At 41.8% G+C, this 17,026-nt stretch overlaps 1 protein-coding gene across 2 annotated transcripts in view; it reads left to right on the top strand.

The window, feature by feature from the left end:
- The first annotated feature begins 2,649 nt into the window (after window positions 1-2,649).
- Window positions 2,650-17,026, top strand: part of TCEA1 (transcription elongation factor A1) — a 30,110-nt gene continuing 15,733 nt past the window's right edge. The window contains exons 1-3 of one of the 2 annotated variants that reach the window (XM_086608645.1): window positions 2,650-2,718; window positions 9,635-9,697; window positions 15,977-16,082. In XM_086608645.1, the coding sequence (XP_086464771.1) occupies window positions 2,650-2,718; window positions 9,635-9,697; window positions 15,977-16,082 (238 nt within the window). The remainder of the gene's footprint in view (window positions 2,719-9,634; window positions 9,698-15,976; window positions 16,083-17,026) is intronic. The other variant, XM_086608646.1, reaches the window with a different exon arrangement.

Here is a 17,026-nt window from a genome sequence, read left to right as displayed (position 1 = left end):
ATGTGCGCCCTCTTAGGAGAGCCACCTCTGCCTATTAAGCCTCAGTATTGAGAAGGTCCTGTGGTCCAGCAAATGGCAGGCTCTAGCATGTTAGATGCAGGCTCTTGGCAGCAGCAGGTGTATGATACCTTCTAGAAAACGTTGCGAAAGAACGGTGAGAGTATGCTGTAACAGGTAACACAGTGCAACAAATAGTGTGTTGTTTCTTCTTTCTAATGGGTTTATTTAGGAGGAAGAAGCAAAACGGAAAGGAAAAGGTTGCGTAGCTGCATGGTTGAACTTTCGTGCTGTTCTTTGGACTTAAAATGGCGTGTTATAGAAGAGATTGATGCTGTACAAAGCTGCTTAGTTTAGAACCAACTAAGAAAGAACAACCATGAAGAGTGCTGCGTGTTTCTTTGCAATGAAGAGTTGCTGACCTGAGGATGACGGAGGAGCTAATCTAAAGAATCTGGGTAGTACTGGTTCAGTTAATTGAGCATCATTCTGATGTTGTAGCATGCAATACAAATGATGTGATCTCTATTTCATTTTCTTTTAGGGCATCCATTTGCAAAAAAGGATATGCATTACCATCTGGTTAGTTTTTGATTTCCCTAATGAAACATTTCTCTGATGGTACTTTTATTAGTTGAGATGTGGAACAAGTGTGATGCGTGCTCCCCTTACAGTCCTGCAGTAGGCCTTTTATAAGTGCTATATAGCATTTAATTTACAATCATAATTTCCTTACCTGGTACTTTTTGCATGTTAATAGATTTCATCTGCATTTTTAAACTCTTTCCATGCATTTTCAATTGAAGGTGGTGTTGAAGTGTATTTTAAAAAGAAATTAGTACTGGAAGACTTTATTCCAGAATGTAAATTATGTTCAAATTAACCATACTGATTGGAGATTTCTAGTTTTCTGATAGCGTTATCTCTCACCTAACTGGCACCTACCATAGAATGTGTACGAGCTTGTTTGCCAAATAGTGTAGCAGTAGCTCTTGCTAACACAGTGTACTGCTTTTATTGTTGGCGTGGTTGTGGGAAAAATGATGATAAATTTCATTTGAGGTTAGCATCTTATTTAACCGGAGTTAATTATTACAGGTACTAGGTTACTGCGTCTAAACCTGAACTGATGAGATCCTTTAAATGTCGTGGTGAGCACTGCTATTTTATTTTTTTTTTCCCCTCCCCAAAATCTGACCCTGAAAGAAAAGGTATTCCTTTCATTAATGAATCATTCCTTTGTTGGTGTCTGTCCTTGTCGTCACTGCCCCCCGCCCTGCCTTCCCCCCTTGGGCAGAACAAACAGAAAAGCTGCAGACAAAGTTTCTGTACGCTTGTCCTGTTCACGGCCCAGATCTAACCTGTGGGAAGATCCTGTCTACCTCCCAAATAATTTTAACAGCTTCTGATACGTCTGTGTGTGTGCAGACCTTTCAGGTGGCAGACGCTGCGACGACTGTGTGTCTTGAGCACTTCGTACAAGTCGCCGAAAACCACCATTCTTTGTGTGTCTCTGTGCCCGAAAACCACCCGTCTCCAGTGTGCGCCTCAGGTATCCACAGCGTGAAACTGTTTGCTAACAATGAGTACCAGAAGAGTGTACAAGCACCCTCCTGGACCTGAGCAGGAGATAATCTTTGTGTGGTCTTTCTGTAGCCCTCAGGTACACTTGCCGTTTTCTTGAAGTAAGCGTTTCTGTTTTGCAGAGAAAATGATTTAATGAGGCTGTTCTTTCCCGCCACGAATCGCAGTAACAAGGCACGTAACTGGAGTGATGAGCAGAACTTCGTTGCTGGTACACAATATGAATTTGTTGCACTCTTGTTGCAATTCGGTGTGTCCCACTGGAACACGTACAAGATTTAGACTAGTTGTAAGACGTAGAAGCACTGTAGCACATCACAGTGTGGTACTTGGCCAGTGCAAAAGTTTATCTCCATCTCTGTTGTACCAACTCTGAAATTGCAATTTGAAATCCTCACTCCATTTTACACAAAAGTAACTCTTTTGGGATAGACTTTTTTTTTAAAAAACAAAAACAAAAACCAAACCACTTGTCGGCTACAGGGAAGAGGGGATTTTCCATCCCTTTAAAGCTAAGAAAATCAGGAGTCTGCTGCGATTCTGAGCCTTCTGACTCCTGATGAAAAGCTTGAACAGCGGAAGCGAGTTACCGGTGCCGCGTTTCACCGCGCATCGGGCGTTGCACGAACAGGACAACGCACTGAAAAGCTGTGAGCTGGAGAGGGCAATACGCTGTGAGATGTCAAACCATTTCATCGTTCTTCAGTGGGGTTTTGTGCTCTTTTTTTGGGGGGGGGGGGCGGGGGGGAGGGAGGCGGGGTGCGAGACTCTCCCGCGCAGCCCCGCCCCCGCAGCCCCCGCCCCGGCCCGCGGGCGCGCCCGCTCTCTCGGCGTGCCGCAGCGCTGCCTGGCTCCCGCGGCCGGCGCTCGACGCGCGCTGCCTGGCGCCGCCGCTCTGGCTGCTGGGTCGGGGCGCTGCGCCGCGGCCTGGCTCCGCTCCTGCCTGTCGCGCTCGGCGGCGGCCCCGCCGCTTCCCGCGCCCCTGGGGGAGGGAGGGCGGCTCCGCTCCGGAGGCTCCCACTCCCTACTCGTCGCGCCGGGCCCTGCGCGGCGCGCCGCGCCGCAGCCATGACCACGGAGGACGAGATCATCCGCATCGCCAAGAAGATGGACAAGATGGTGCAGAAGAAGAACGCGGTGAGCGGGGACGGGACGGGACGGGGGGCGGCTCGGCGGCGGGGAGCCGCCGCGGGCCCCGGCCGGCCCCGCGCTCCCTTCTGCCCGCGGGCTCGGGGCCTTCCCCCTTCCCGCCGCGCGGCGCCCGGGAGCCCTTCGCCCGCCCCTGAGTCTCCCCGCGCTGCCCGGCGGCCTCGGCGCCGGCTGCCCCCGCACCGCTCCCCCGCGCCGCCCCGAGGGGATGCGGAGCCGCCGGCCGGCGCGGGGGGTCTGGCCCCGTCAGCCGGCCCTCGCTCCCTCCCTCCCTCGGCCCCGGCGGGCAGGGAGCGGTGCCTCCCCCGCACCGGCGCGGCTCGGAGCTGAGAGGTCCCTGCCGCCGGCACCGACCCTGGCTCCGAACGGCGTTTCCCTCCGCTCCGCGCTCGTTCCAGTCACCGGATCAGCCTCGCTTGAGAGCGGTTCGCGAGGTGGTGCGGGACGCCCGGTCAGTCGGAGGAGGGGGCCTGCGGGCGGCGGCGGTCTCCTTCAGGCGGGCTGGTTTTGCTTTCGGGCCTGAAAGCGGGAGTTCGGTGCGGGGCGTGCGAACTGGAACGGGAACGAAGAGCCCTACTGGTGCTTCGGCAGGGCGAGCAGAGCTGCGTGGGCCAACTGCTGAAGCAGCCGGGGGATGTGATCCGCTTTTTTTTTTAAAAAAAAACCACCCCTGAAACAAAGTATCGTTATCACTTTTACTGTATTTATTAATTCAGGGAATCACTTCAGGCTCAGAATGGAGGTAGAACATACTTAGGTAGGATTCAATTCGCTTACTGCAAGTGTTAATCTTACGTGTGCCCTTGATATCAACTTATTTAGATAACATGTAATGTCTGTACTGTCCCTACAAAAGCATCAAAATAAGTAAAATCTGAGTGTGCAGCAACAGCCAGACGACTGATTAGGGTTACACATAGAATAGCGTACAAGTGAATTGTAAACTCTGTTTATTACCTCTTTTTGGGTGGACACATTGTTACTCTCTTCTAATTTGTGTATTTGTAATTGTTGCTCTTCTTGCAAGCTACCGTTTTAATACATAAAGTTAAGATTTTTTTTCTATAAGTTGTGATAGCGCATTAAATGCTCAATATTAGTGATAGTTCGTAACTGGGCGGTGTGGAATTTCAGTTTATAGAAGTCTTTTTTTTTCTGTTTAAGATAATGGAAATTATAAATAATATTTTATAATAAGATTTGCATATTTATAGAGGTACTAATTGCATTAAACCAATGAAATTTGTTGATTCAGAATTCAAGCAAATTCGTTGCAAGTACACACAGGCCATGCTTTGCTGTGTTTCAAAATTCTTTATGTTCCGTAATATGGTATGGTTTAGCTCCGATACATTTGAAGCCTCTAATGATACAGCTTGGAGACAGGAGTCTTGTCCAGTGGAAAGAATTTTTTACAACTAACATTTATTAATTTGATTATTTTTTTTCCTTTTTGTTCCCTCCGTCTTTCTTTTTATTTCTATTCCCCATGCTTTTCAGCACAAAGGGATTCAGCATCTCAGTTTTCTGACTTCTAAAATTGGGATAGGGGATCCTTCCTATGCGGTGTCGAAAGGGTGAAAATCTACTGACTGCGAAATGTTTAAGTACTGTGGTAATGAGAACGATAAAGTGCAGTCAATTGAGTTTTATTTGGAAGACTTCTGATAATAAGAAGAAAATGATAACTCCCAGGTAATACGGAAATTACTCTTGATGCTGGGGAGGATTGCTGCAGTGACACTGGAGGTGCTTCTGGTGGCCACAGTGTATTTCTCTGTCTTCTGAGAGGCTTAGGAGTTTGGATGTAATTCCTGGCAGCAGCTGGGGACACGTATTCACCTTCTAGTGCATGTAACCTAATGAACTGTCAAGAGCTCTCAGGAGCAGTGCGGTGTCTTTGCTGGGGGTCAGCATTGGTCTGATGTGGCCAAACGCGGCGTGCACAGCTGTGCTGAGCTGGAGTCAGCAGCTGGGTCTTCATCTTCACCCCCGTCCCAGGACAGAGAGCACGTGTGGCACCAGAAGCAGTTGTGCTTTTGTACTTTGTCGGAACGGAGCTCGTTCGTTCCATCTCATTACCGCACACAAGGGGCTCTGTTGTTGGTTTGTTGCTGTCCCAAAAACCTTCTAAGGCTGAGGGCTTGAGCTGCTTCTGTGGCCGATGGTTGAGATCTAACGGTTTATCCAAAGGACATGTGTGTACCCTGATAAAACCCCTTAGTTGTATGGTAGGAGAGGAAGTACATTTAACCCAAGAGATTTCTCGGTGCTTTTTTTTTTAATAGTCTTTGTCATTTGTAAGGTATTTCTTCTTTAATTGCACAACGTGATTTCCTACTTAATCCTGCCCTACAGTTAAAATGCTAAGTTTAGCAAAATTATTAAGGTAATTTCTATGAAGAGGTACTTCATTGTCTCACAAAGATGAAGCTGAATTGATAAATGCATTCTTACATAAGTACCCGCTGGATAATGATGCTCCTGACAACCTCTTGTATTCCTTTCTCCATTTTCACTCAACAGGTATTTGGTGTATGTCTTTGGATGAGAATGATTTGATGAAACCTATCCATAAAATAAAAAAAACCCAACAAACCCAACCTCGATACCTTTTCCCTCTGAAGTTGTTAAGAATCAGATGGTGAGAGATCCTTAATCTCTCATACAAAAAGTGACTCTGTGGCTTGTGGCGAAGTGCTGTTTGGCGTTTCTTTTGATGACTGGAAAAGGCAGTCAGGGCAGACACCCTTCCTGAGTCAGACTCTTGGTGATTTGCCTCAACTAAGTATTTAATTGTAGCTGTGCGGATTTCATAACTAGTTTAGTGTTACGCAGTTCTTTCATTTTGAAGGACAAAATAATCATTGCAATGTTGCATTTAATGCACTATGAGATAGATTTTTGTGCTGTTACTTCAAATATTGGTTGCGTGTTTGAAGTAGACATCACTCCCCTTCAGAGTAACTATGGTTGCGTTAAAACTCATGTAGCGTCTTCCTCTAGCTTTTGTTGTGTTTTGTTGTGCAGCTTTTCTTTCATTAACTTGCTGTAATAAGTAGGTATGAAAATAATCACCCATGGATTAGAAAAATCAAGGACAATTGAGTAAGTTTAGAGACAATAATGTAAAACGGTCTATGTTATTAAGTGTTTGCTCCCTTAAATAGAACAAAACTATAACTGGATAGCTCTACTGTCTTCAGAAACGCGCTCCGTTTTCTGTCACCTGAAGCATAGCTTTAAAATATGAATATACAACATCATTCTGGTGTTATGACCTGATCAACTGAGACAATCTGAGAGGAGTAATCTACTAAATCTGTATGAAGCTGACTTTTGTTATTTCAAGTAACAAGGTAGACTGGAAGCCAACCAGCCAAGTGGAATGAGCCATTGCCTTTCATTTTTCTAAAAAATTATAGAAATGCCTTGAAAAGAAGATTTATAATAATGTTCTTAATGGTTGTTTTTTTTTAAACAGTGAAGTCTTACATTGGAAGAATAGGAATTACAAGTTTTACTGTGCAGCTTCCACTTAGTTTTTTTTGGAAAAGAGAGCATTTGACTTTCTGATGAGAAAAGTGATTATGAAAAACTGTTTAGTTGATGTGAATTTAAACTCAATTTAAATTTAATTTTAAGGCACCTAATTCTTGATGTGTTTAATATGATTGATTCAAGAAGAGTGAAGGCTTAGAAAGCTTTAGTCCATTAGAAATTTTCGTGATTTGGTACAGAAAACAGCATGAAATGTAGGTGGCATTCTTCTGTATAGAGTTCCTGTTTGGGTTGTTTTGGTTTTGGGTTTTTTTGGGGGGGTTTGTTTGGTTGGGTTTTTTTGTTTGCTTTTGTTTGTTTTTGTTTTTTGACTAGTTGCATGGTTTGTTAACCTCCTGTGTATCAAGTTACTGGTTTTGGAAAATGTTAAGACTGGGATTAATAAAGTTGTTTTGACACCTACAATTGAAATGGAATTTTATAGATGCAAAGAAATTTTGACTAGACTATTTTTAAGATGAAGTGAAAAGTGCACAGTAATTCCTACTTTGCATTACAGTACTGTTATGCTGAAATTGCAGACTGCGATAGCCTGTGTTTATTTTGAAATCACATACCATGTACAGTTTGCTAATAACCTAATTGGTTTAGAGCTAAGTGTTAGTGGATTGTATGTTTTTTAAATGTCACGTTGACTTTTGTAATTCGTTTTGTTTTGGCTAAGAAAATTTTTTTTGAATTTGCTTTTGGTTTGCAGCAGTGAAGATAATTAACTTGCTTTACTTGAATCTCTGTTTGCACAGAAGAAACCATGCTTATGGCTGTTTAGAGAAAGAAATGGTTTAGTGTGCTAACTCAATTTAGCACCTGAAAACACCATGACGTTTCCCAGTCTTGCATTATCGCTGCTAAGATTCAATGGTTAAAATTGGAATTGTTGTGTATATCATGATAAAAGTTAAATAAGACTTTTTGCTATGATGGCACAATAATAAAGCTTTGGGTTTATATGTGAGTTGTATTTGTGTAAGGTGGGACATAGTGAAATGTTTGTTTTTAGAGGCTTCTTTGCTGTCAGATGCGCTTAAAAAAGCAGAGGTAGTATACATTCGAAAATGTCCAAAGCTGTGCCTGTTTGGATGTGACGCAGAAGTTCCACTTTCGTCTTTCTCAGCCTCTTGGTGGTTATTTTACATGCTATCTTTAGTGGTTAAATTGTAAGAGCTGCAGATGCAGCACGAGGTTATAGAGTTTCTGTGCAACAGGTGTCATATTAGAAGTTGGCGAAGGGGAATTTAAAAATAAAGATGAGCAAAATGCATGTTAAAGTAAACAAAATAGAATGAATCGAGAGAGAGGTAAGGAAAGAGAAGGGAATCAAATCCCAAAGATCTACAAGATGGGATTTTTGTGGGATTTTTTTTCCAAGCCTCCATGGATTTTTTTTTTAAAAAGCAGGAGGGTAATGGGCTTAGCCTGGGTAGAGTGGCCTCTTATATGCGAAGTCAGTTGCCTTCTTGCAATTCACAGCTCACAGGTTTTGAACCACAGACCCTTGAATAACAGCAAAACACATCTCAGCCTTTAGGAGGTTGATATAACCATGTGCACAGTAAGAAGTGGATGGTGCAGAGCTTTGCTTAAATAGAAGTGGTGAAACATCATAGAATCATAAAATGACATAGGCTGGAAGGGACCTCAGAGATCATGTAATCCAACCTCCCTGTCATGGGCAGGGACGCCTCTCAACTAGACCAGGCTACTCAAGGCTCCGTCCAACCTGGCCTTGAACACCTCCAGGGAGGGGGCATCCACAGCTTCTCTGGACAATTTATTCCAAAGTCTTACCACCCTCGTACTGAAGAATTTCTTCCTAAGATCGGATCTAAATCTGTTCTCCTTCAACTTAAACCCATTTCCCCTTGTCCTATCAGTGGACATTCTTGTAAAAAGTCCCTCCCCAGCCTTCCTGTAAGTTCCCTTCAGGTATTGGAAGGCAGTTATTAGGTCCCCCGAAGTCTTCTCTTTTCCAGGCTGAACAATCCCAGCTCCCGCAACCTGTCCTTGTAGCAGAGGTGCTCCAGCCCCTGGATCATCTTCGTGGCCCTCCTCTGAACACGCTCCAACAAATCTATGTCTCTCTTATGGTGGGGACACCAGAACTGGACACAGTATTCGAGGTGGGGTCTCACAAGAGCAGAGTAAAGGGGGAGAATCACCTCTCTTGACCTGCTGACCACGCTTCTCTTGATACATCCCAGGATGCGGTTGGCCTTCTGGGCCGCATGAGCGCATCAAGGATGTAGAGGTTAAAGTAAATTATGGAGCTTACATTTATGAGAACTTTTTTTTTTTTAAAGTAAGGCCAGCATTGCCAAGGAATTAATTGTTATTCAGAGTAGCTGGGTATAGAGTTTGTCGTTAATAATTAGCCTAGCAGTACAATCTCTGAAATGAATTTATCTATCTAAAAGATTACTGCTTACACAGTATTAGTTTATACCCTTCCTTATCTTAGCAGGCGAAAAGGAAAAAAGAAAAACCCGTGACAGTTTATTAAACAAGTGCATTAGCTCAGATGTTAGAGCACTTAAGGATGGGCTCTGGTTTCCAGTTTGGAACATGTTGATGCTTGGCCAGCCTGGTACAGGCTGAAGAGCGTTGTCTGCACTAATCTATGCAGCCTAATCTATTTCATTGAATTAATATTTGAGCTTCACAGTTGAAAATAAGACTTGAAAGCAAGTCTTGTTCAGCTTTTTGTATTTGGGCGTTTGCTGGTAGACACGCTCACAAAGTTGTTTTTTTCTGTTGGAGAAACTATAGCTGTGTCTAGTGAAATAGTGTAATCTGATCGCAGTTTTTAAACCAGTAAACTTTTCTGGCTTTAGCACACCACCACAAATACGGTTAAGGATGTTGGCTATACATGTTTTATATATATAGTTATATGTGCATATATATATGCATTATTGAGGGACTGTGAAGAGCTTCTTAACTCCAAGTTCTTGTGCTGAAACAGGTGAGGTTGTTCTGAACTGCAAATTGCTGCTGTTGTTTGCCTTGTTTCTGATGCTGTCAAGTGAAGGGCCCTTGAGGCTGTTTTCTTGAGGATGTGCATTCGTTAAGTGATAATTGACAGAATACTTTAACTGATGTTTGGATTGTATGGGATAAAACTTCTTTAGTCTTTGAGTGAATAATTTGATTTCTGAGTGAAGGCCTGTTAACGCATAGAGTTTGTGAAGCAGAACATTCCTTGTCCTACAGTTGTTCTGTGAGTAAATTGGGAACTGATGGTTTGAATCCAGTCTGGGGCCTTGAAGGCAGATAAGGTATTTAAAGTACCTTATTGCTACTAAATTGACTTTTTTTTTTCTGTTTTTCGTTCTTTTTTTTGCAGGCTGGAGCTCTTGATTTATTGAAGGAGCTTAAGAATATTCCCATGACCCTTGAGTTGTTACAGGTATGATTTTCTTGTTGTTGTGTTGCACAATGTTCATAATGTTCATAACGATGAAGGTGAAGCCAGCAAATTTGAAAGAAGATCGCACTTTTAAAGTAGATTCCTATGTAGAAACTCCTTGGAAGAATCAGTGTTATTATAGGGTAACTAGTCTTATTTCATCTCAACATAAGGCACTTAAAGATAAGTGTTTTCTTCTAGTAGCAAGCTCTTAAGTCTTATCTTTCTGTTTAAGTTCAAAGTAGTGAATTTTGTTGTGGACAAAGGGAAAGAGCTTCTTATAAACTTACCTTACTGTTGTGGTTTAGGCCCAGTGAGCAACTAAGCGCCATGCAGCCACTTGCTCACTCCTCCCACTCCTGGGGGGATGGGGAGGAGAGCTCGTGGGTCGAGACAAGGACAGGGAGGGATCACTTACCAATTACACTCATGGGCAAAAGAGACTCAACTAGGAGAAAAACATCACTTTAATTTGTTACCAATCAAATCAGAGTAGGATAATGAAAAATTAAACTAAATCTTCAAAACATCCTCCCACCCCTCCCTTCTTCCTGGCTCTACCTCCTCCCTTGCCAGCGGTGCAAGAGGATGGGGAACAGGGGTTGTAAGTCATTTTGTCACAGGCTGTTTCTGCTGCTCCTTCCTCAAGGAGGAGGACTTTTTACATTCTTCCCCTGCTCCAATATAGGGGTTCCTCTCATGAGAGACAGTCCTTCATGAACTTTTCCGACATGAGTCCTTCCCACAGGCTGCAGTTCTTCGTGAACTGGGTCCCTCCCATGGGATGCAGTCCTTCAGGAGCAGACTGGTCCAGCATAGGCTTTCCATGGCTTCTTTGGATGCAGCCACCTGCTCTGGCTTAGGGTTCTTCACGGGCTGCAGGTGGGTGTCTCTGCTCCACCATTAATCCCTGTGGGCTGCAAGGGGGCACACCTGCTGTCTCACCATGGGCTGTGGGGAATCTCAGGCCCGACACACCTCCTCCTTCACTGACCTTGGTGTCTGCATAGTTGTTTCTCTCGAATCTCACTCCTCTCTCTGCTGCAGCTATGATGGACCCGACCAGCCCGATGAGCCTTGGTGGCCCCTGCAGACAGCCACCTGCATGGGAGGTGAGGAGTGAGGCCAGTGCCTTCCCTCTCTCTCTGCTGCTCCTTCCCCTCCAGCAGTTTCTTTTCTTCCTTCTTAAATATGTTTATCACAGAGGTGCTGGTTGGCTTGTCCCCAGCCAGAGGTGGGTCTGACTTGGAGCTGGGGAAGCTTCCAGCAGCTTCTCACAGGAGCTATCCCCTGTGGCCTCTTCCCCGCTACCACAACCCCACCACACAAACCCAACATACTTACATATAATCGTAGGTTCTGACTAACACAGATGTGATGTATTTCCTTCCTTCTGAAGGGGAATGCACTCGATTACAGCTGATAACTTGTTTTCTTATGTAGTTAGTTCTGATTTTGAATTGTGAGGATAAGCAGAGATCATATGTTCAGGCAAGTTGTATTTGACCATTTCCTTCCCCTGCGCCCCCCACTGCCCCTGCCCCGGCCCTGTAACTCTGAGTAGTGTATTTCTTAAGGTAATTCTACTCTTCCTCCTCCCCTTTTACTCCCCTGGGCAGAAATGGTGGTGTACAGCCTCTCTCACTTGCATGCACGTTGTCTCTAGTATTGCTTATGTCTACATCTCTAACATAGTATTTTATATATTACTTTTGGAAAGAATTTATAAATAACTCAGTGAACTTTATTTACATGTCAAGTTTCAGAGTTTGTCATGTAATTCATCAATTAACAACGTTTGTTCCAGAGTAATTAGATATTTCCTATCTCTGTGAAAGTTTTTGAATGGCAGAGGTAAATGTAAGACCTGATTTGCTGTGGTAGCCACCTGATTTGGAAAAGACTGAAAAGTAACTCTTTTCTAATTGATAGCTAATGGTCACAGATACAGAATTAGCTATAAAGTTCAAATCTTAAGTGTCAGTAGCAACGTCATTCTTGACATGTACATCCTATATATTTGCAGAATGTACTTAGTACGTTATTACTAATTCTGTTTGTGACAGAAAATAGGAATCTGAAAGTATCACCTTCATGCATGAATGAACATGGCTGATATGACACTACAACCTTCTCCCTTATTGTCCAACCTCCTTTCTTGAAAAAGACCCAAAATAAAACCTTGCTGAAAAAAAACTCCAAACCCCACACAAAACAACAACATAACTGAGAAAAACCCTCATGCTAACCTGATTCTTTTGAGTTTCTTTGTGCAGGTGTTAATACAAAGTATTTTGTAATAATATTTTTGTACCTTTGGAATGAAAAATCTCTCTGCAAGTGCTCTGGAAATTCTGCAGATGCTGCTATGCAAACCTGTTCCGCTTAGTGTGAAGAATGAGACTAGAAGGAGAAGCTTTACACAGAACAGCAGAACAATTTTACCCTTGAATCATGGAGATCTGAAGAATCTACAAGTAGATGACTTATTCTTTCATTAGTTGCAATGCAAACCTTAGTAATATTATCATCAGAGGAGGACTCTTAATCTTGCTAAGTACAAACTAACTCAACTGTCTGCCTTTTAGGGCACTTGTGTGACTCTGACTTCATGTATATAGGATCGCATATTAATTCTGTCCACTTTTCCATCCTACTTGAAAGAAGCTTCTTTATTTCCATCCATAAGACACGTACCTGTTTTTAGAGTGAAATCATAAAAGATTGGTTTTAATATGTATTGGGGCAGGCACGACCTGTATTTGTAAAGGAGATTTCTCTGTGTTACAGTAGGTTTAAAAGGATCAGGTGTTTTAGCCTGCTCTTGCATGGTAGGTTGACTGTAGCTTATTTAAGAAGTTTTCCTTAAGTATCCACTGCTGTATTCAAAACAGTTCCGCTGCGTAAGATTGCATTTAGCATCATGTTTAGACTCAAATTTACATTGTTTTTGTTGAGAGTTTTATAAATATGTAAAGACTGCTGTAAATTTTCTATGTTAATCTCCAAAATTTACTTAAGCAGTGGAGGACTTGGAGCAACAGTTGAAATGCAAAATTATCATACTCACTGCTCTGGTGCGGTGTGGTGATGTCAAGGAGGCCAGTGATCATGAGGAAGCAGCAGCAGTTACTTCCTCTACATAGACTGAGATATCTGTTGATGTGTTTGGACTGATTGAGACTCAGGATGCAAGTGAAAAGCGGACTTCCACACCCATTTTTAAGCCATTTTGAAAGCTGGTTACATTGAGAAAAGCACTGCTAGCTAATGTAATAGTTCCATTATTCCTGTGTAGTAGGGAAAGTGACATGACTGTTGCTTTGGTCTGAGCTGACGACACCCTTTAAACAATTTACAGGTGTGTGGAATAGGAAGGGGCACAGCAGTAGCCTGGAGTTGTGCTTTTATCTTGTGTCTTTCTTGCCTGATTTTTGCCACAGAAAGCTGAAGTGGTTACAGAAAATAATACGACTGTGTCGTATCTAATGAGTTTTATGTAAGCAAGCTCTGATCCTTGCTCAGCTAGGCAGGGAGCCAGGAGCCTTCCTCACACGTGATTTATCCGGTGGTCAGAACTGCAAATCTGTTTAGCAGCCGCACAGTATTAAAGGCATCCTGTCCCTGGTGCTAATTGTGGGTAGTGCACAGCCAAAAAGTGAGACAGACAGACAGTCTTTAACAAACAGGTTTTACTGGAAATGACACGCACGTATGCAGAAGTAGGCTGTGATGTGCTCCATGGCTCACGAGCCAGGGACACCTGGTGACCTGGAGGTGGTTATTCTTCAGGGGCTGATTTGGGTCTCCTTTGGTCCAGGTGCTCACCAATTCTCTCCTTATGCTCTCTTACAATTCAAAGTTGGTGACAGCTCTGCTTGCTCCAGTGGTTGCCTTTCTTCCCCAACTATTTTTCCCTTTGTTTTATCCTTTGTTTTATGTTCAGGTGTAGGTTACTTAGGCTGTTGCTCATGCCAGCTGAAGGCTGCTTGGCCTACAGCTTGAATGCTTCAGGGGTGAAAACAGCTGTTTTATACTGTCTCTGAACCTCTTTACTCTCAGAAAGCAGGTGAGAAGTGCTCTAGAATTCCAATTGGGGAAGAACAATCCATTAAAAATGCATTTTGGCCAGGCGGAGGAAGGTTTTCGTGTATCTGCATGCTTATAAACTGGCACAGAGATAAAGCAATTCCACAGATTACACTGAGCTAGGCAAAAATACCGGAGTTTTCCACTTAAAATGGCTCTCACAAGAACAGCTTCATAGGCTGGAAAACTGAAGAAATTTCAAATTTCTGTTGGCAGCTGGTTTGTTATTAAAGCGCAGTCATTTTGAGTTCATTTTTGATCAGTGAGAACACTGATCTTTTGTGAATTACCTGTGTCAGCTTGCAGGCAAATAAATTGATAGATCATTCCTTCTCCTTTCTTTAGGCAAGGCCAGATCAAGGGCTCTATAAAAGCAAACAAATGAGCTATGTTTATGTATGGCCTTAAGGAAAGCTGGCAGTTTAGACAGTTACAATAATCTGTTTCTCTTATGTGAACAGAAGAAGAAATTAATTTATCCGGTTAATTTTGGGTTTTACTGGAGTTTTTGAGATTCACCGAAGTAATTTTGTAACTTGATGTCTTTTCACTGATGAGGATAGACAGTGGTTGTGCCCAGTTATCAGTGGAGGGTTGAGTTTTGTTGTAAATACATTTTTCTCATTCAGGTATGGTGAGTATTTTATGGAGTTCCAAGCACATGGTGTTCTTTATTGTCTGAACATAATGTCGAGATATGTGTTTAAAATGTCAGGAGAGTTGGCCAGTACCGTTAGTCTGAATGGGCAGAGTCCATCTTGAGATGCTTTAGTTACAGGTGAGTAACCATCTGTTTTCTTTAATCCAAAATACTGATGCTCAGACCTGAGGTTATTTTATGTGTTTCCTTTGCTGAAATAGCTACTGAGTATTCAGTACATTTCCAGTCATTTAGCACATCCATGGTGCCTCAAAAGTGTTGTGTAGGTTGTAAGGAGTAATCTACAGGAACAAATCATTTCCATTTTTAGTGAGCCACAGAGATTTAAGTTTTCCTTTAAAGGAGAAAGAAATTTATGACGAACTACTGCAGAAGTAAGTAGAATAATTTATATTTAATTTACCATAAATTATAAATGCAACAAAACCAAGCATCTTAAGAACAATTTGAAAAATTCAGTCATCAATCAAAATATGAAATGATGATAAAATACTGTTTGTATTGTTAAACGTTTTTCTCTTGTGAAACTAGAAAAGTGGATATCTTCTACTTGTTAGATTAACATGTTAGTCAGAAGTCTTCTAAAATTGAACTTCTGTTGCTGTTGAGCTAAATTTATGTCCTCCTCGTCCAAGTCTTTAAAGGAGTAGATTGTAAATTCATCTCCTTCTCACTCTATAGGTGGCAGTAGTGCCAAAGGTTTAAAGCGTGTCACTCTCTTGGCCTTTTCCGAGAGCTAGGCTAGTCTTACCTAAAAGCAGAACTCTGCGCTTAAGATCTCAAAGAATCTTAGTATTGCCAAAAGTATTAGGAACCTAAAACGTGGTCACTCCCAGCTGATATTACAGCTTCTTCCATAGCGAGAGCTAGGCTAGTCTTACCTAAAAGCAGAACTCTGCGCTTAAGATCTCAAAGAATCTTAGTATTGCCAAAAGTATTAGGAACCTAAAACGTGGTCACTCCCAGCTGATATTACAGCTTCTTCCATAGCCGCCAAATGGGAATTCTAAGAGTAAGAAGTCACTAAAGCAGTTGGCAAGCTTCTAATCGTGCCAAAATACAAATACAGTCATTGCTTCACAGAAAAACAAGATTTTTGAGGCTAGAACCTTTGCTAAAAAACTTATATAACATTAAGATGGATATATGATTTTCACGTTAGATGTTTTGAATGTCATACTTAGTTTAGGTAAGTAGTTCTCCAGAGCTTTTTGAAATGGTTTGGGAGAAAAAATGTTGTGATTAACTCCCCTTAACCCTTCTGCTCCCAAACTTTTGTGATGGAAACAAATGGTAACGTTATATTTCTTTTTAAAACGTGCATGTTGTTAAAATAAGTTTTGTAAAGGCTTGCAACATTTCGTCCTGATATCCTTTAAAAAAACCACCACAAAACCCACACGAAACCAAAAACAAGGAAAAAAAAAAGATACTTTTAACAACAGTGTCAAAGTACAACTTTATATATTTTAGTTGTGAAATTATCTTCATGTCACCTTTTATAGCGGATATTTTTATTTCTGTTGCAGTCTACCAGAATTGGAATGTCAGTGAATGCAATACGCAAGCAAAGTACAGATGAAGAAGTTACATCTTTAGCAAAATCTCTTATCAAGTCTTGGAAGAAACTGTTAGGTATGGTGACACAAAGTGTGTTTTGTTTTTTTTTCCCTGCTCTTGCATGTTTTAACTGTATGCAGTCTTGATGCAAATCCTTGACACCGTCTTGCTTTAGATATATTTGTGTTCCTGTGTAAGTATTGAAACTTTCTGCACTGATGTAGTTGTTTTTCACTCTCTGGCTATCACCAGTGCATAACTGTGAAAGTGTATTCAGAGAAAAAGTTAATATATTTTTACTGGGGCTGGCAAGCAGTCGGAAGTCAGCTTCTGTGACATGACTCATTTCTGAACTCTCGTTGCCTGCTGTTGAGCTAGAGTGACTGTACTGCAGTAGTCAGCACTAACGAACCTGTTCCTGACTATTTCCTTTGTCAACTGTAACAAGCATTCTGAAGAACTTGTTCAAAATCTCATGAGAGTGTGGAGGCTTTGAAGTTTGGTTATAAAGTGGTTTGTGAAGAAAAAAAACCCAGATAAAAATGGATGTTAAACATCTGTTAGAACTTACAGGTAGTGAGAAATAGATCTACACTTTCTAAAACCTTCATAGTTATAAACAATTTGCTAATTAGTGAGTTAATACTTTTTGTTTAACTTCCCTTAAAGCAATGAAGGCAGTTAATGAAACCTTTCTGTTAGTAGCATTTTATTCAAGTGTATTTTGTAGTACTTAATATTTGAGTGTTTTCAAATATATTAAAATTAAATTGTGACCATATATTTTTGTTCATACACTGTGGTGTACTTGTTTTATTTCTTTGTATCCAATTTTAGGTAAACTAGATTTTGAAATATAAAATGATTTATGTTATTTTCTACTAATTTAAATATTTGCCATTCTGTCTAGAAAAATATGCTAAACACTAGGAGGTGTTAGAGTCCCCAGCCATTTGAAGGCAGCCTCGTATTTATCTATTATGCAATATTTTATCAGATACTTTATTATGCTCTTGTAA

This window comes from Tauraco erythrolophus, chromosome 3 (genome assembly GCF_009769465.1).
Source record: "Tauraco erythrolophus isolate bTauEry1 chromosome 3, bTauEry1.pri, whole genome shotgun sequence".
NCBI lineage: Eukaryota > Metazoa > Chordata > Aves > Musophagiformes > Musophagidae > Tauraco > Tauraco erythrolophus.
This window is presented reverse-complemented; position numbering and strand designations above follow the sequence as displayed.